This window comes from Lycium barbarum, chromosome 12 (assembly GCF_019175385.1).
Source record: "Lycium barbarum isolate Lr01 chromosome 12, ASM1917538v2, whole genome shotgun sequence".
NCBI classification, from domain to species: domain Eukaryota; kingdom Viridiplantae; phylum Streptophyta; class Magnoliopsida; order Solanales; family Solanaceae; genus Lycium; species Lycium barbarum.
Window position 1 is genome coordinate 76,618,752 of NC_083348.1, and position 20,319 is coordinate 76,639,070.

General features: G+C 33.9%; 1 protein-coding gene and 1 pseudogene across 1 annotated transcript; both read left to right on the forward strand.

Annotated features, from left to right (window-relative positions):
• Positions 1-506: 506 nt before the first annotated feature.
• Positions 507-2,997, forward strand: LOC132623019 (monolignol oxidoreductase AtBBE-like 15; annotated as a pseudogene).
• An 11,940-nt stretch (positions 2,998-14,937) lies between these two features.
• LOC132624716 (monolignol oxidoreductase AtBBE-like 15) lies at positions 14,938-18,730 on the forward strand. The gene has a single exon (XM_060339452.1). The coding sequence runs from the start codon at positions 16,442-16,444 to the stop codon at positions 18,065-18,067; it is 1,626 nt and encodes a 541-aa protein (XP_060195435.1). The 5' UTR covers positions 14,938-16,441; the 3' UTR covers positions 18,068-18,730.
• Positions 18,731-20,319: the final 1,589 nt, after the last annotated feature.

Sequence of the window (20,319 nt, forward strand, 5' to 3'; positions counted from 1 at the left end):
CAAACATGTTATTTATGTCCATGTGGGGTTACAGTCATACCATGTTCCACATGACAAGGTAATAACAGTTCATAAAGCAAGCCGGGAATGTACTTGACGTGATTCCAACAATATTATATGACAAGGATGAACTCTATCAAGAGAATGGTGACATAAATGATCAGCTAGTTTGTTCAAGTGATGATTTGACAGATTTGATCATAAAGGCACTGCCAACCTTAACATACAATTTGTTGATTTTCAAGATCTGAGTACATCATCTTCAACAATTAAGCAATGCTTTAATCAGGGGGAGTAAAATACGCATTGCACTTTTTTTTTCTTAACCAAGGTTTTGTCCCATTGAATTTTTCTGGTAAGGTTTTTAATGAGGCAGCTAGAAATGCTATTACCATATATGTGTACTCTTTTTCCTTCACTGAGATTTTTTTCCACTGGGTTTTTCCTAGTAAGGTTTATCTATTAATAAACATCCAAGGGGGAGTGTTATAAACCGTTTGTCAAGATGTAATTTGGATGTATTATTAATGATTATACAACTAGAAGTGTATATTATACCACTTGACTTAAAGTGATAAATACAACTTGCACTTGCAAGTTGTATCTTAGTTGTGCCAAGTTGTGTCCAAGTTGTAGAGCCAACTTGTACAAGTTGTATATGTTATAGGTTGAGAGACAAAGTCTTCTATAAAAAGGGAGTTTTGCCTTCTCATTTGTAACATCAAGAAAAGATGATAATATAATCTAACCCTCCTCTTTACAAAGTTATTGGTTTGGTTCTCTTATGTATTCCCAATTATATATAGTTTTATAACACAACCAAAATTATTCAAAAAAAAGGGGGGGAAGGAAAATAATGTATATTTTTGGGCAAGTTACCCATATAGCTGGTCGGCCAAAAATAATTATCCGCTATCCAAATATACATAATTATATACTAGTTATATATAATTTTTGTATATTATATGGATATTATACATCTCTCGGCTATTATTTGGGGCGGCGGCAATACCGTGTAAAAAATTCACCATACTTTTACTTTTTTCCTTTCCCCCACTGTCTCCACAATTTCCCCTCTCCTCATTTTCTATTCCTTTTCACTTCTCTTTCCTACCTTCCAAATATAGGATAAAGGTCTTGATAATTTGAATATAAGGCCTCTCTATGACACTTGCGGAAAACAGAACAAGAAAGAAACCAAGAGAGGCTATGGCTTGTTCAACCTCTATCAATATTCTTTTTTCTTTCATATTCCTATTTTCTGCTTCATGTGCTGTTTCATATAGAGTGCAAGATCAATTCTATCAATGTATTACTCTCCATTCGGACCATCCTATCCGTTTCTCCACAGCATTCTTCACTCCTACTTCCAATGCTACTTCATTCAACTCTGTCCTTAAATCCACTGGCCAAAGTCTAAGACGTTTGGCACCTTCACAACAAAAACCTCTGCTTATTTTCACTGCTTTGATTGAATCCCATGTCCAAGCAGCGGTCATATGTGCGAAAGAGCTAAAAATTCAGCTCCGAGTTAGGAGCGGAGGCCATGATTGAGGGCATATCTTATACATCAGAAATGAAAATATCAGTGCCCATTATTTTGCTTGACTTAGCAAAACTTCGTGCGATCAAAGTGGATATTGAGGACAACAGTGCTTGGGTTCAAGCGGGTGCGACGACTAGTGAAGTATACTATAGGATTTCAGAGAAAAGTAAGACACATGGTTACCCTGCTGGCCTATTACCAGCTTAGGAATTGGTGGTCATATCACTGGGGGAGCTTCTGGTCCTATGATGAGGAAATATGGTATTGCAGCTGACAATATTGTCGATGCTCGGATTGTTGACGCCAGTGGTAGATTTCTTAATAGGGCCTTAATGGGAGAAGATTCATTTTGGGCAATCAGACGGGGTGGAGGAGGCAGTTTTGGTATACTATTGGCTTGGAAACTTAGACTTGTTCCTGTTCCATCAACTGTCACAGTTTTCACAGTTCCAAAGACATTGGAAATTGGTGCAACAAAAGTACTAAGCAAATGGCAGCATATTGCAGACAAAATTGATGAAGATCTCCTCATCAGAGTCATTATAACTCAGGACAATTCAACAACGGGGAAGAAAACAGTGCAGACAGCTTACCAAGCATTGTTTCTTGGCAAAACTGATAGGCTTCTTGATGTGATGAATCACAGCTTCCGTAAATTGGGATCGACACGAAAGGATTGTATCGAAATGAGCTGTATTCAATCAGTCATTTGCATTGCTGGATATCCAAGTAACATCAAGCCTGAGTTCCTGCTTCAAGGGAAGTCATTATCCCTTCCAATGTACTTCAAGGCCAAATCAGACTTTCTCCGAGAGCCAGTTCCAGAAACTGGACTTGAAGGGATGTGGAAGAAGTTTTTACAAGACGATTCACCTTTGATGATATGGAATCTCTATGGAGGAAGGATGGGGAAGATATCAGAATCTTTAATTCCATTCCCACACAGAAAAGGGGTTATCTGCAGGATACTGTACAGAACTACTTAGACAGGTGGAGAATCTGCAGATAAACATATCAAGTGGATCAGAGGGCTTTATGAGTACATGGGCACTTTTGCATCCAAGTTCCCTAGAGAAGCTTATGTGAATTATAGAGATCTTGATTTGGGTATATTTCTCTGAAGCTAGTGTTTGGGGGAAAAAGTATTTCAAAAATAATTATGATAGGCTAGTTCTTGTGAAGACAAAGGTTGATCCTGATAACTTCTTTTGGCATGCACAGAGTCTACCAGTCCTTCCCTTAAAAGTTGGTGAAGTTTGATTCACTGAAGAACTGATTTTGGTTTAATGTTATGTTGAAAGATTTCAGATAAAAGTAAAAATAAGTTGGCTTTTGCTTTTCATTTCGTTTCATGACCTGTAATGGATTGTAGTAGAAGTTTGAAACTGTATGATCAACATTTTCAATTGCTTGTTCAAAAACAATACTAATAATCTTGAGAAAAGATTGACCTGTGTATGAGTTGCTACACCCCTACAAGCTAATTTTTCATCTCATTTCATGGTACGATTTCATCCGACCAAAAAGCCATAACAGTGACTTTGAACTTTCTCATACTCCCCTTCAAAATAAGACAATTTTTGGGTCATTCTTAACAAATCTTTTCTTTTTCATGATTTGAGTAAATAACTTTTTTTCTGATTAGTATTTAACTTTTTCAAAAAGTTCTTATTGTCTGTTTATGTAAAAAATCTCAAACTATTATTGACGATGTTATTATCAAGGAGAAGAGATCAGTGTTTAACAAAAGAAAGACAAGATGCTTGATCTTTCATAAGAGTAGAAATTGAAGGAAGTGAATTTTTTTATTTTTTTTCCTAAAATGCAATCTTCAATGCTGCATACAGTACAATGATCTTCTCTGGCACATCAAGAAATCTTTAAAGATTAGAGATGTACGATTTTTCATAGCCACATTTTGTACATTAAATGAGTTGACTAAATCATACTCCTAACCAGTGTTTTAAAAGGCGGGGGCGTAAGGCGGGGCGTTTTACATACGTCTCGACAAGGCGTAAGCCTCGAGGCACGGGGCGTAAGCTCCATGGGTATTTAATTTTTAGTATTTCTTAAAATAATATAATTACAATAAATATTTTTAAATAGGTAAAATTACATAAAAAAATAAAATAAAACTGTAAATAAATGAAATATATGTGTGTGCGTGTGTGTGTGTGTGAGCGCGCGCGCGCACACACTTGATCCTCATAAAAAAAATGATCAAAGCCCATTATACACCGCTTATAACTTATAATTATATATAACATAATTTTACAAGTATAAACAATACAATGAAATAAAAGCTATTATGAAATGCAAAACAATTCTAACATTTTAACTTTCAAACACGGAAAAAAACACAGTTTCTTAAAACACTATTACTATCATACTATTCATTTTATCTCCCTATAAGCAAATAATCAATAAAATTTATCAATATTACAATTAAAACATAACTTCTTCATGAACAAAAAATAAAATTATATGATAATTCTGATACATAGGACTTATGACCAATGACAAGTGAAAATGTACAATTCCGCTATGTGTTTTTTTAAAAAAAAAAATAAGTGATATTCACCCTCACGACGTTCACAAATAGTAAATATCCAATACTACGACTTGTTATATGAGTCACACCCAATCTTCTATTTCTATAGATGAAAAACTATTAAGTATCATTATTTTGTTAAATAATTATGAGGGTGAATGATTTTAATTAAGGAATTTAAAATATAATTTGTGTAAGAACTGTTAGGCGAGGCCTGGGCGTTGGGCGTTAGGTGTGTTTAAGGCGTACGGTTGGGCGCTTAGGGCGTAAGTCTCATAGGAACTAAGCCCCGCACGTTAGCCCCAGGGCGTTTTATCACTGCCCTGCCCTGAGGCGAGCCCCGGGGCGAGTCCTGACACTGCCTTTTAAAACAATGCTCCTAACTGATCGATAAGTAAGTTTTAGGCGAAAGTTGCCCCCTAAACTTTTCACATATTCCTCATGGCCACCTAAACTGACTCTTATTCCGATTAAACACCTAAACCCTTCCGAATTTATACTACATAAATACTTTTTGCTGATGTGACAAAAAAAGTGAAATACACTCTCCTTTGAGTGCGTTAACTACTCTTAAATTTTTTTATTTTTTTTTGGTTAAAAACTTACTTCTTTTAAAAAATATGACTTTAACTAAATTAAAAATAAAATAAAATGGGCCCCCGCATTTTTTTCTTTACTTAGTCACCTCCCCCCCCCCCCCCCCCCACTTCTTCGTCTTCTTTAGTTTTTTTTTTTGGTTCTTTTATTTTTATTTCTTTTGATTCTTTAAATAAAAATAATTTGTGAATTAGATGTTTCTTTTAATCACCATTTTCTTTGTCTTTTCTAAATCTGAAAACCACCATCACCATCTTGTTCACCGGAAAAAATGATGGTTTTATTTTTGTGAAAAGAGGAAGAAGATAAAGATGAAGATGAGGAAGAAGACCAGTGGTGAAAAAAGGATGGGCAATGACGGGTGGAGGAAAGTAATGGGTGTTTTATTTCGGTGGTTGGTCGGCGGTCAGATGGAGGTGGTGACCGGATGGAGGTGCTGGCAGCTGGCTAATGTTTAAGTTTACAATTTTTTTTTTTTAACTTAAGTTCTATTTTTAATAATTTTTTAACCCCTATGCCACATGTCATTTTTTAATTGGTCATTTTTCCACATCACCGCGAGTGTAATACACACATTTTATATTTTTTGCCGATTGTAAAAAGGGTGTCTAAATGGTACAAATTCAGAGGGGTTTAGGTGTTCAATCGGAACAGGAGTCAATTTAGGTGGCCATGAGGAATATGTGAAAAAATTTAGGGGGTTGTCTATGACTTTGGCCTAAGTTTTATATACCCAATTTGATGAATGTCATTTATAGCTAACGTCATCTTCTATGCCTTCTCTAGGTGACCGGTTTTAAGTCGAATCTAATGAGGAGTCCATGGTTTTTTGCACCCCTAACGTATGTTTTCTTTTGCAATTTGCATCCTGTTATATTTTTTTTAATGATTCACACCTTAATCTATTTTTTTATTTTTTTTTGCAAAATGATGAGAGCACTCTTTTTTATAGTTGTGCATGAGTGCAAAACTGGAATACAATTAATAAAGAGAAAATAACACATATTAAAAAGGAGCTCAATAACATTTTTGTAGCAATTAGTAATACTAACCTATCCAAACTGTGCAAAACGAAAATGAAAAGGGTGCACTCTCTATGTAACATTTGTTGTAATATTAAGCTAAAAGAATAACAATAGTAAAGAATGAAAACAATAGAAATAGAGAGACAAGAGAGGAGAGATTTCTTATTCATCCAAATGTGTTCAAGTGTGTATTCATATCACATCACATACCTCTACTTATACTATTACATAGAGGTAGAGTTACAAAAGATGTCTTAAAGATGACATTAACCAATTGACATCATGGGATAGTTATGGGGGAGATCATGGAGGTGTGGGAGTAATAACTGCATAATGGTGAGAAAAGTAGGGGAGGATTAACTATACATCATGTAGAAGAGTACTGGGAGTTAATTCTTTAGGAGTTGGACATCCACCATATTATTCTAATATTTCATAACACTCCCCCTTGGATGTCCATATAGATAATGTGCCTCGTTAAAACCTTACTAGGAAAAACCCAGTGAGAAAAATCCTAGTGAAGAAAAAAGAGTACACATATCTTGTAATACGGATTACTTGCTACCTCATTAAAAACCTTGCAAGAAAAACCCAGTGGGACAAAACCTCAGCTAAGGGAAAAAGAGTACAACGCGTATTATACTCTCCCTGATTAAAATATCACTTAATACTTAGAGACGACACATCCAAATCTTGTATACCGACTTCTCAAATGTCGAGGTTGGTAATTCTTTAATGAACACATCCGTCAAATTATCAATCGAACGTATTTGTTGAACATCTATTTCACCTTTCTGTTGAAGATCATGTCTGGAAAAGAACATTGACGAAATGTGTTGTATTCTGTCTCCTTTTGTTGTATCCTTCTTTCAATTGAGCTATGCAAGCTTCGTACAATATTGTTGAAATCTTCATTTTCAAATAAACATCATACTATTGCAACACATGGCGAATTATTGATCTCAGCCAGACGCACATTCCTGACTTGCTTTGTAAGTAGCTATCACCTTGGCAGGACTTGAATAAGTATCAATAATTGATTGTCATAGAGAACGTCATAATGTGATAGTATCCTCCTCACATGCAAATCGGTAACTTGCTTGAAGACCAAACTTCATGTAACAATAAAATAATGTCCTGCATTTTACACAACCAACAAAACCTTGATAATATTTATTAGGATAAACAAATCTATATCAATAATCTCTATAATTGTTCATGATCCAATATACCCATCATTTTCATGAGGTCTAAATTATATTTATTATATCTAGCGACATCACAACCATCGGGGTACTCAATGGAATCGCACTATATAAAGATTTGCTAAAGCTTTATTTTCGTAAACCTTGTATGCTTAAGAACAATTTAAATCCCTACGGATTTTCTTTCATTGTCTTATAGCCATATTGAAAACAATTAATTATACGCATTCAAACTTTTCATGTATTGCCAGACCGATAAGAAATCCCATTGCATCCACCACAGGAGAATACATACATCTCCATACAATAACGTCAGGACTTTTGCGAAAAACCTTTATGCCACAAGGCACAAGCCGTACTTTATATTTAGGATTTTTATTTCTCATTTTACTTTTCGCACAAGAACCCATTTGTATCCCCACTGACATTATACCTTGAGGTCCTTGGACTATAGGTCCAAAACATCACTTTTTCAAGTGAAACAAATATATACTTGAACTGCGCATTTTATTTGGCCAATCATTATATCTGTACACATTTGACAGATTTGAATTCAAGATCCTTATCACCATCTAATGTTGGGCGCTATATTATTTCAAAGATACCACCGACAGTCAATTGATATCGGTTCCAATATGACATAACTTATCGAGATCTCTTTATTCTTCATCATTTTCAAGTACCTGAACCTAACCAAAGGTTGTATGAAATATTATGTCGTGGTGCTATTTTAAAGCACTTGCCTCATTAGTATGACCATCTTGACCATTTGCTCCTCTCCTTCTTCAAGGAGTTTCATCTTTGAAACCGATCGGTCTATCCCCATAGACTATGTCCTTCAAGGACTTTAATTCTAATTGAAATTGGAGCATTTGCAGCTGGAATATAATATTCACTTTTGGGTCAGTAAACGCGTCTGACAGTTAACTTGAATTATCTTTTCAACGAGGATCATACCAGTGATAATTCATTACATATACGTTATTTTCCAGCCGCTTATCATCTCTCCCCCTAATGTTAGGAAATCTAACATTTACCACCCAACCTTATTTAGGGACCCATCTTTATGCATTGTGGTGGAGCAATTAAATCATATACCGCACATTCAAATTTTTAAGATGGGAATTATTCGGTTCATGACCCTGAACCAATTATGATAGGGGAACTTATTATAACTTGTTGGCTTGATGCGTACAAGTGCTGCTACATATAACATATCTCATCCCAAATTTCGTTTTGGGAGTTTGTTCTCATAACCAATTGTTTAGCTATAATTGGAGGTATAAAATTTCTGCTAAACCAACTTAGATATAAACCAGCATTATCAACATCATTTCATAATTTGGGATCATGCTCTTAATTTTGAGCAACCAACCTTGCAAAAACCAAATTGCAAGTTGATACCAAATGCACATGTGACCATAACATAGATGCATCTATTAAAATCATATAATAATAAACCAGTCCACATGGCAGGTGACTGGGCTCATATATATATATATATATATATATCACCTTTTATATGTTCCAAAATCATGGGATGCAATCCCAACCTTAGCTGGTAAATTAATCAATTTGTCATCATGAGAACAAGCAGCACAACAGAATTCTTGAAGAATATTTTATTTCTTCAATATATAACCACATGAATTCTCAATTATTTTCGCATCATATTTGAATCGGATGGCCAACCAGCCATGCTAACTTCCGTAGCGTGTGATTCCATCATGCTTGTGTTTATGTAGTACAAATTCGGAGGAAAAACGAGCAACATAACACATACATTTTGTTTACCCGCTATAGTTGTAGTAATATGAAGATATTAAACCTTCCCATAATTTATAGTCTCAATATAATTTATATTTATATTGATAAGGCATACCACAATATTTATGACATACTAAAAATACGTGACCACTGACCGTTTATGCCAATACAAAATTTCTTTATTTTTCTCAAACCTCCCGTAGAGGCGAGTTGTGGTATTTATCCAACTATACACGAGCACATCCTTATCCATAATGTATTCACATTTCACTTTCAATGGGCGAGCATTCACGATGCTCATCACAAGTCAAAATATTCTGTTCAAGGAATGGACTATAGTCATATATACGGGCTTCATAAATTTCATTATAAGCCCATTGTTTTTACCATATTCATAGACCCATCTCGACATCACTTTGAAATTGTATCCTTTGCTTTAATGAAGGATTTATAAAATTTCATCAAGTTAGGTTGCACGACAACCGCGTGCCCAATGACCTTTCATACCATATTGATGACAAAAATTACCTTCACCTTTCGAAGGACTATTTGGAGAATCCATAGTGTTCTTCCTTTTATAATTGCCACAATGATGACTATTATTATTTTGTCCCTTATCACGGCCACGTTTATTCATATAACCATTGTAATTATTTTGTCATCTTTCAGACGTATCATATACTGCTTCCACATTCACTTAAGAGAATGGAGCAAATTCATCAGTGGAGCAGGCTTCATAATTTTTCATCAAATACGCATTATGTTGTCTTAGTCATCATTATATCATAAATACAGTGCATTGAGACTCAAACCCAACATCTTACTCATATAAAGGCGTGTTACGCCATAAATCGATGGAATATCTTGTCATCATAGTGAATCGGGACTTTAACCCAATGTTTTACCCTTTTAATGCTATGAGACTTAAATTCACCTTCTTACCCTCAACGTATGGCCTAATGAGCTAAAGTGAAATGGGACTCACCCTTGATCTATTGAAATATTATCAACGAAAACTTCTACAATTATAGTGCTAACTTGTAAAACGAAGAGCTTACATGTACTGTCACTTTTATCATTTTTTACAACAAACCAATTTTAATTATTATACAAGGTATATTAAAAAAAAAAAAGAAACAAACTTGTAATTCGGGAAATTTAATAAAGCATCCTTTGTGCAAAATATTTAGTCTACTGCATTTATCTATTGTAAATGTAAATACTACTAAGGCAAGTCAACATCCAACAACGGGCCAAACTTAATGACAAAATGACAAACAATTAAATATTTAATAAACATATTAGCCTGATAACCAGTTGTCCAATTTCCCCGATTGTTTACTGTTGATAAGTTAGATAACTATTTGTCATGCAATTTCATTTTGTATCTAATGTGAGGCGTTAACACCATTGTCAATAAGCAAATTAGTAATAAAACGTATGGATAAGCAAGTCTTAATGAGCATCGATCAAATCTATAGTGGAAATTGCACAAACCATATAAGTCAAAAACAATAACGATGTGTCAATAGAATATACTTACTATAAGATCTCCCAAATAGCAAACTAGATAAGAATAACTATGGTAGTATCTCATCTGAAATATAGACAATATATTTTCAACTACAAAGAACATGACAAATACTGATCACAGTTAATAGGGTATGAAATGTAAGTTTTACCAAAAACAGATAAATGAAATACTGACTTTCACTTTTATGTTCATAAAAAATATTGACCTTCACTTAACGAAATGAATCTCTACGGTAAATCTTAATAAAACATTTGTCTCTTCTACCATCTTAAAATAACGAGTCTGGAGCCAAAATAGCTTATTTTTGCAGCCATTAGACCAAAATAGGCTGCCTTTTTTTTTTTATACCACAATGGGTATTTCGTTGGTTATCCAACGAAATACCCACACAACGCACTGTTCATAGCCGGAATTTTTTGTTGCATTTCGCTACACTTGTAGCGAAATGCAACAATTTTTTTTTTTGTGCATTTCGTGAGTTAGTCAACGAAATGCAACAATTTTTTTTTTTTTTTTGTATTTCGTGAATTAATCAACAAATATGAACGAAACTGATTTTTTTTTATGCATTTCGTGAGTTAATCAACGAAATGCAACAATTTTTTTTTTTGCATTTCGTGAATAAAAAAACGAAATAGGAAATTATAATTTATTTATTTTTTTTGCATTTCGTGTATTAAAAAACGAAATAGGATAATTTTTTTTTTAATTTCGTTCATATAAAAACGAAATTGGAAAACATATATATATATATATTTTTTGCATTTCGTTGGTATATCTACGAAATAGTAATTATTTTTTTTTGTATTTCGTTTATTAAAAAACGAAATATGAATTATTTTTTTTGTGTTTCGTTTATATAAAAAAATAGGAAAATAAAATTATTTTCCTATTTTTTTATATAAACGAAACACAAAAATACAAAAAAAAATATTTTCATATTTCGTTTTTAGATGAACGAAATAAAAAAAAAATCTTATTTCGTTTTTTAATAAACAAAAAAAAATAGTTGTAAAGTCAAGACATAACTTTATTTTGAATATAAATATAATTCTAAAAAATATAGGGAGAAAAACTAGTTGTAAAGTCGTCCAACTTTAGATGGTTATAACTTTGCGCTCGGACGTCCGTTTTACGCGTTTGTTTTTTTGAACTTGTGTATTTTTTCGAGATTTATGCGGACAAACCGCCAAAAGGCAGTTTGGCCGAGCCGATTTTTAAAAAAATAGCTTTTATCCCATTCAATTTCAATTTTCCCCCAAATTGGGGTAAAATTTTCAGTTTTATTTACTTATAAGATGATGATACGCAATAAATTTCAACGTAAAAATCTCGGGGTAATGTAGCTGTGAATGTCAATTTCACTTCTGCAGTTTCAATTTTTGAAAATAAAGCTGACTAATTTTCTCGACATATAAAGTTGACTAAAATAACCTTATAGTCAAACACTAAGTTTTTTCAAACAAAACTTACTTCGGCTACCTTTTCAACACCTAAAATGACGATCCGAACGTCTACGTATTCTTGATGTATTGGGCCTACATTATTGTAGGCAGAAAAAAATATCAGGTTCTATATAAAATATTGACGTTTCGGAGTCTTGACACACGACTAATGATTGGTCAAAGTATGGAGAAAAACACCAAGTGTTGTAAAAAATAAAGTTGGCCAATTTTATTTTATTTTGGTACTGTTTCTATAACGCAGTATTTTACTGCGTTATAGAAAAAAAAATTGGTACTGTTTTACTGCGTTATAGAAAAAAAAAATCATATTTCAAATAAAATAAAATAAATAATATATATATATATATATATATATATATATATATATATATATATATATATATATATATATATATGTATGTATTCCTATTTCGTTGGTATATAAACGAAAAAAATAATTATTTTCCTATTTCGTTTTTATATAAATGAAATACAAAAAAAATATATATATTTATCCTATTTCATTGGTATATGAAATATATATATATATATATATATATATATATATATATATATATATGTATTCCTATTTCGTTTTTATATAAACGAAATGAAAATAAAATTATTTTCCTATTTTTTTATATAAACGAAATACAAAAATACAAAAAAAAATATTTTCATATTTCTTTTTTTAATAAACGAAATACAAAAAAAAAATTACTATTTCGTAGATATACCAACGAAATGCAAAATATATATATATATATATATATATATATATATATTTTCCAATTTCGTTTTTATATGAACGAAATTAAAAAAAAATTATTGCATTTCGTTGATTAACTCACGAAATGCACAAAAAAAAAATTGTTGCATTTCGTTGATTAACTCACGAAATGCACAAAAAAAAATTGTTGCATTTCACTACAAGTGTAGCGAAATGCAACAAAAAATTCCGGCTATGAACAGTGCGTTGTGTGGGTATTTCGTTGGATAACCAACGAAATACCCATTGTGGTATAAAAAAAAAAAGGCAGCCTATTTTGGTCTAATGGCTGCAAAAATAAGCCATTTTGGCTCCAGACTCTTAAAATAACAGTAAAGGCTTTCCATAGTCATGTAATAATCCTTTTTCTTTAGAAAGCAAGGATTGGGTGTGACTAAAAAATTGCTAGGGAAATGAAAGGTCAATTTAAAAGAAATTTCAGAGAAGGCTACGTATATAAGTGAAATGAGTTATCACATGAAGAATATTTATAAGTGCAATCTTGAATATCACATAATAAACTCAACTACAAAAGAATGAGATATGAAGCATACCTGATGATTCCACAAAGCAGTAACAAATGGTAATTAGTGGGAACTCATACCTTTTCCCAAAGAGGGGTCTTTGCTGGTAGAGAGCAGTCAGCATAGAACGCATGCCAAGAAAATTATATCTTCTTCTAACGAAACACAACTTAGAGACGATAGATCTCGTTAGAACTTCAAATTTGGCTAGAGTTTCGTGAAGCTAAAAGATTAACAATAGTAAAGAATGAAAATAATAGAAATAGAGAGACAAGAGAGGAGAGATTTTTTATTCATCCAAATGTGTTCAAGTGTGTATTCATTTCACATCACATATCTCTACTTATACTATTATGTAGAGGTAGAGTTACAAAGGATGTCTTAAAGATGACATTAACCAATTGACATCATGGGATAGTTATGGGGGAGATCATGGAGATGTGGGATTAATAACTACATAATGGTGAGAAAGTAGTGGAGGATTAACTATACATCATGGAGAAGAATAGTGGGAGTTAATTCTTTAGGAGTTGGACATCTATCATATTATTCTAATATTTCATAACAACATTAAATTAATTTCAAAGTTTTCATTATCAAATTCATATCAGTAAAATTAACTTAATCATAAGAAAAACAGCAAATAATATGTTTCATTCATCCTTTAATACAAAGCTGATCACAATTTAATTAGCCCATCTAAACTACAGCAATATTCAATAGCCAATAACATAGTGGATGAACTCTGCATCCAACTCCAGGCCTTCCATTGTTTCCAGCGATAACACCTACCCCCTAATCCACGCTTCCTCCTCCTTCGCTCCCTGGAAACATTGATATCTCTCCGTCTAATTTTTGTGCTTGTCTGCTTCAAACGTCAACGTGTCTGCCCCACCTGAAATTATTGTATTACATTGGAAACCTCGGCGTGCTCCCCATTGTCAGCATAGGCTCAGTCGATATTCCCCAACGGAAACACCATGGGTCCCTCTCCCATTCATCTACAAACTTCCTCACCGTAATGTCATTGTGTGCCTTCACGTTTTTGTTCATTTGCTCAGTGCCCCGGTCTATTGCGTTAGACAAAACTTCCCCTGCAGACGCGTAAGTTGGAATGCTCTGAATTGCATTGCCGAAGTATTCCTTAGCTTCAGCAGGAGGCGATGACGGCAATTTACAGCCGTTTGGAATGTCGTCATTTTAGAAGATGGAAACTTCTTTGCACGTGTCGCCGCAAGCCAGAGCATAGTGCAAAGGGATTGAAATTATGAAATCTCAATCATTGGATTTATCATCTCCGTTTCTGTATTCTGATTCAAGAATTCTGGTGGTTTAACAATATTTTGGGCCAAGAATTGCCCTTTTTGTTGAGAGTTGGCATTATTCATCTGGTTCATTTGGATGCCAAAAGTTGACCAGGGGGAAGTGGAAATTTGAGTTGTCATTTGGAATTTTAGCATTATTCATCTGGTTCATTCGGAATACCATCATTTTCTTTTACTGAGCTCTTTTTTAATCTTGTGTTATTTTCTCTTTATTAATTGTATTTCAGTGTTACCCTCATGGACAACTATAAAAAAGAGTGGTTTCATCATTTTGCAAAAAATAAATAGATTAGGATGCGAATCATTAAAAAAAAAAAAATAGAACAGGATGCAAATTGCAAAAGAAGACATACGCTAGGGGTGCAAAACGCCATGTACTCTCTAATGAGATTGGCATATCCATGGAATTTCCACAAAAATAACATGTCAATGCAATTCTATTTTCTTAACACGATTAGTGTCAACCATTTTCTTAACACGATTAGTGTCAACCATTTGACTTTCATTAAAGCCCTTCCGTGCACATAATATCCTCTTCCCTAACCTCTCCTCTCCCCCCCCCCCCCCCCCACGCCCCCCCCCCCACCCCCCAACACACACACAAAAAAAAAAACACAAAAGATTCTTTTTGGATAATTATTATAAAAAGGATATAAACATTTAAATCTATGAATAGAAAACAACATGCCTGTATGCTAACTAGATCAAGGATCTAATTTTACTCCCTCTTTACAGAGTTTAGTTTGTTGTAACTTCTTTAGTTTACCAATAAGGCTCCACTAGAAATCTTCCAGCTTTCACAAATTCATTTTTAGCAGGCACACATAATTTTGATTTCAACTTAGACAAAAGAAAAAGTTTTGATTGCAGTGACAAACTTATCTATTTATCATTAAAGGTTATTTATTCTTGTGCATGTAGAGTAGAAGACTTTCAAACAGATAGACACTATTATTAGTTTCGCACGTTACTGGTAATATTATATTAAAGCCATTAAATATAAATGAAGTTTAATTTCAAAATCTTTGAAGACCAACTGCACAAGATACCTTTTATTTGGTATTTTATTTACATGTTCCCATCGACGTGCCAAATAACAATTATTGACCCTGCAAAATAAATTATTCATTTGAAAATTCAAATGGAAATTAATTCCCTCGAAGTACATGTTCCTGTGCTATATTATTTTTTTAAACAACATTTTTTATGATTAAATTTGAAATTTAAAAAATAGTTAGCATGTCTTTGTCCCAAGAAGCTCATCGCCTGACTATCACATAGCATTCAGCAGTTTAAAGCATGGTATATTTTATAAAAGGGGAAAAAAAAGATTAAGAGGAAAGGGAGTCTTTTTTTTGTGTGTTTCGAATTCCCATCCCTTAAATTCGATTAATTTGAATTCGCCGCCAGAAAGTTCTATTTTCAAAATTAAAGTGCACAAGAAGAGTACAAATATTAAAAATTAAAGTCGCCTAACATTATAAAATGTAATATTTGACTTAAAGGGGTTTCAAAGATCATCTTTCGTCGACCATAGTTCCACCTTGCTCGTAGATAAGTCGGGTTACGAGGCTGTTCGTTATTCCTTTTCCTCCCCTAATAAAAGTTCAATGATTAGGATGAGTTATAATATTTAGACCAAATAGAATAAGTCGATACTGCTTAACATCAATGTTATTCTAAGACTTCTGGTCATCGCTTGTTTTTATACTTAATTAGAAGATTATTTACTATATCACTTTGCTGAAAACGAACGAACAACGATTTTCTTTTTGGAGTAAATTATTATGCAGCCAAAAACTAATGTAAGATTCCCTTTTGTTAACAAAAAATGACATAAATAAGAACTCTGAAATTTTTTGTCTTCCAACGCAGTTGGAAGGCAAGTAAAATAAGTACCATGTTTTCCAAGTCTTCTTTCATAGACGTCCAAGTCCCTTATAATAGAAGTCCTCTCTCATATTATATCATAAAATTTGGCAAAAATCAAAGCACATTATCTGATGTTGACTAGTAATCTTTAAGCAACCAAAATGATTTTTTTTTTCAAAGAAAAATAATATAATTTTGGGCAAGTTACATAAAGAGTTTGAATAAAAGGCCTCTCCTTCATACTTGCTGAAAACAGAACAGGCAAGAAAACAGGAGAGGCTATGGCTTCTTCAATTTCTATCAATATTCTTTTCTCATTCATATTCCTATTTTCGGCTTCATGTGCTGATTCATATACAATTCAAGATCAATTCTATCAGTGTATTAATCTCCATTCGGACCATTCAATCCCTTTCTCCACTGCTTTCTTCACTCCTACTTCCAATGCAACTTCATTCAACTCTGTCCTTAAATCCACTGCCCAAAATCTAAGATGGTTGGCACCTTCTCAACAAAAACCTCTGCTTATTTTCACTCCTTTGATTGAATCCCATGTCCAAGCAGCGGTCATATGCGCGAAAGAGCTAAAGATTCAGCTCAGAGTTAGAAGTGGAGGCCATGATTATGAGGGCATCTCATATACATCAGAAATGAAAATATCAGTGCCCTTTATCTTACTTGACTTAGCTAAACTTCGTGCAATCAAAGTGGACATTGAGGACAATAGTGCTTGGGTTCAAGCTGGTGCGACTGTTGGTGAAGTATACTATAGGATTTCAGAAAAAAGCAAGACACATGGTTACCCCGCTGGTCTATGCACCAGCTTAGGAATTGGTGGGCATATCACTGGAGGAGCTTATGGTCCTATGTTGAGGAAATATGGTCTTGCAGCTGACAATGTTGCCGATGCTCGGATTGTTGATGCCAGTGGCAGAGTTCTCGATAGATCCTTAATGGGGGAAGACTTGTTTTGGGCAATCAGAGGGGGTGGAGGAGGCAGTTTTGGTGTACTTTTGGCTTGGAAAATTAGACTTGTTCCAATTCCATCAACTGTGACAGTTTTCACAGTTTCAAAGACACTGGAAACGGGTGCAACAAAAGTCCTAAACAAATGGCAACATGTTGCACACAAGATTGATGAAGATCTCTTCATCAGAGTCATCATAACTCTAACCAATTCAACAAAGGGGAAGAAAACAGTGCAGACAGCTTACCAAGCATTGTTTCTTGGCAAAACTGATAGGCTTCTTGATGTGATGAATCACAGCTTCCCTGAATTGGGATTGACACGAAAGGATTGTGTCGAAATGAGCTGGATTCAATCAGTCATTTACATTGCTAGATATCCAAGTAACATCAAGCCTGAGTTCCTACTTCAGGGGAAGTCATTGTTCCCTAAAGTGTACTACAAGGCCAAAGCCGATTTTCTCCGCATACCAGTTCCAGAAACTGGACTTCAAGGGATGTGGAAGTTGTTCTTACAAGAAGATTCACCTATGATGATATGGAATCCCTATGGAGGAATGATGGGGAAGATATCAGAATCTTCAATTCCTTTCCCACACAGAAAAGGGGTTATCTGCAAGATACTATACTACACAGGTTGGACAGATGGAGACAAGAAATCTGCAGATAAACATATAAAGTGGATCAGAGGGCTTTATGAGTACATGGGCACTTTTGCATCCAAGTTCCCCAGAGAAGCTTATGTGAATTATAGAGATCTTGATTTGGGTATGAACAAAAATGCCAACTCAACCTTCTTGGAAGCTAGTGTTTGGGGGAAAAAGTATTTCAAGAACAATTATGATAGGCTTGTGCTTGTGAAGACTAAGGTTGACCCTGATAACTTCTTCTGGCATGAACAAAGTCTGCCAATCCTACCCTTCAAAGTTGGCAAAGTTTGATTCATCCAAGAACTACTTTTGGTTTGATGTTATGTTGTAAGATTTCAGCTTAAAGTAAAAATAAGTTAGCTTTTGCTTTTCATTTGGTTTCATGACCTGTAATGGATTGTAGCAGAAGTTTGCATTGATATGGAGAATGTTTGAACATAAGATATTATATCCTAATTGGTCTTAGCTAACCATTATTTTCATTATATGTGAAATGGATTTGAGGAACTACATATACAACAACACTACATGAAGAAGGATCATAGAACCAAAGAGATTACTGCATAAATTTTGATATTCGGTTATTCAATTTGTGTATGTATACTTGGTTGTTCTACATTAAGTGAAACGTTCATTGTTTTCATTAGGAACAAAAGCATATATAAGTATGCCTATTAATGCACGTGTCCATTAGTTACTCTCTTTTTTTCTGTTACGGATAAGCAATTGTCTCCTTAGAGAAGAAAATTGATGATAGCTTCATGGTTAGAAACAATGGAAGTGCAGTGTCTTTACACACTAGACTAATTTAAGGCCTGTAATTATAATTTATTGGATGGGCTAATCTTATACAAACACAGAGTAACCTTTGGATTATAAACTTGTTAAATCATTTTTCATACAGAAATACATCAAACACGCCATTAAGAAAAAATGCAGGGCAAGATATAGAAACAGACCAACTTGAATTCTTCAACAGAAACAGGGTTCTATAGCGTGAATTTGCAAATGAATTTTAAGTTAAGGAGTAGAACCAGTGATCTGAATGGCCTTGAGCTCAGGTTTCTTCACTTCTTCCTTGGGAACTATGACAGTGAACACTCCATTAATTCTCCATTGAGGAACTAGCCTGTTCATCATCTCTTCTTTTCCGAATACCGAGAATGTTCTAGACATATGTCGTTTGATCAATTACACAAGTGAGTTATGGACTATGAGCAACATTCTCCAGTTACATGGCTTTGAATTGGCGGCCCAACATCTCGAGGCCCAACACTACTTGGCACTGTAGGAATTGCCATCAGTAGCCCGTTTTCACTCTATTGTTTTATGTTATATCCAGTTTGGAAACTGCCGTAGACACCCGAGAGATTTGCACAAGGCAGGGTAAAATAAAAAACTAAGAGGCGCTGCAAGCAAGCAAAGAGTTATGCTTTCATTTCTTTGTTGAGATTGAAATCAAGTGAAAAGGTTAGGTATAATGCACGCAAACTAAGTCAAGAAAAGGTCCCCTAGAAGAAGAAAGGAGAGAGAAAGAACGGCCAATTCTATGAAACAATATCTTATTTACTAGAATCGGTTGCTACTAGTTCGGGTTACCTCATAGATAGAGCCATTAGGCGAGAAAAAACTGGGGTTCGATTCCCCCATACGCGATGTGGCGAAAAAGACTGATTCAACGAGATATGTCTTGCCTGCATTAAGATTTAAAACTTGTCGTCTACTTTCAGGAAATGTTTAGAACATAGAAATTACAATAATACAACGCCGTATTCTCCGAAGATTGAGGAACCAAGTTAACATGTATTCAATATGGATAAACTTCAGCCGAAACACTACTCCTCCTCTTTCTCCTCTTTTAGATTAGTTTTCCTCAGTTATTGCACTTGATTACCTTTTGTATGTTTATTATGGAGTTTAAAATTGATCAGTGATCCCGGTCAAGAAGTGTCCAATAAATCTTGCGAACAATTTTTTCTTCGTGTCATGACGTTCTTATGACAAAAGGATAGTGCTGCTCTAGTCTAGCATATATATGTAAATTTGATTGATAATGATATATTTTCCAGGATGTACTCTAATTATATTCTGAATGAAATTACATTTCTTTTGACATTTGTCCTAATAAGTACAGTAAAGAGCTTTTCCTGCACTTTCAAAAATGAATTCGTCCCAAAGAAAACTCCATACCTTCCATTAATACAAGCGACTAGGTTAGCAAGAAAGTTAAATCACCAAACATTGAGCCAACCTTACTAGTCGGTAATATACATACTTCTAATGCTAGTTGTGATATTTCACTTAGCGAAAATATATCTATATGTATGCATCAGATCACAGGCTTAAGGTTGCTCTTGATTTCAATTGGTAGACCGCAATGTTTTAGAGAAGTCAAGTCGGATGTTCCTTTCCAGTGTTTTCATAAAAAATATTTTCTACTCCTTAATAAGTCATTTTTTGACTTCCTTAACATGCTCAAGTATTTTGATTTTTAAATTTTTAATATATAATTTTGCAACAAAAAAAAATTTAGTCATCAACGA

What these genes read in the sequence shown, in the direction of transcription:
- LOC132624716 (XM_060339452.1), top strand. Translation starts at nt 16,442, where the DNA reads ATGGCTTCTTCAATTTCTATCAATATTCTTTTCTCATTCATATTCCTA.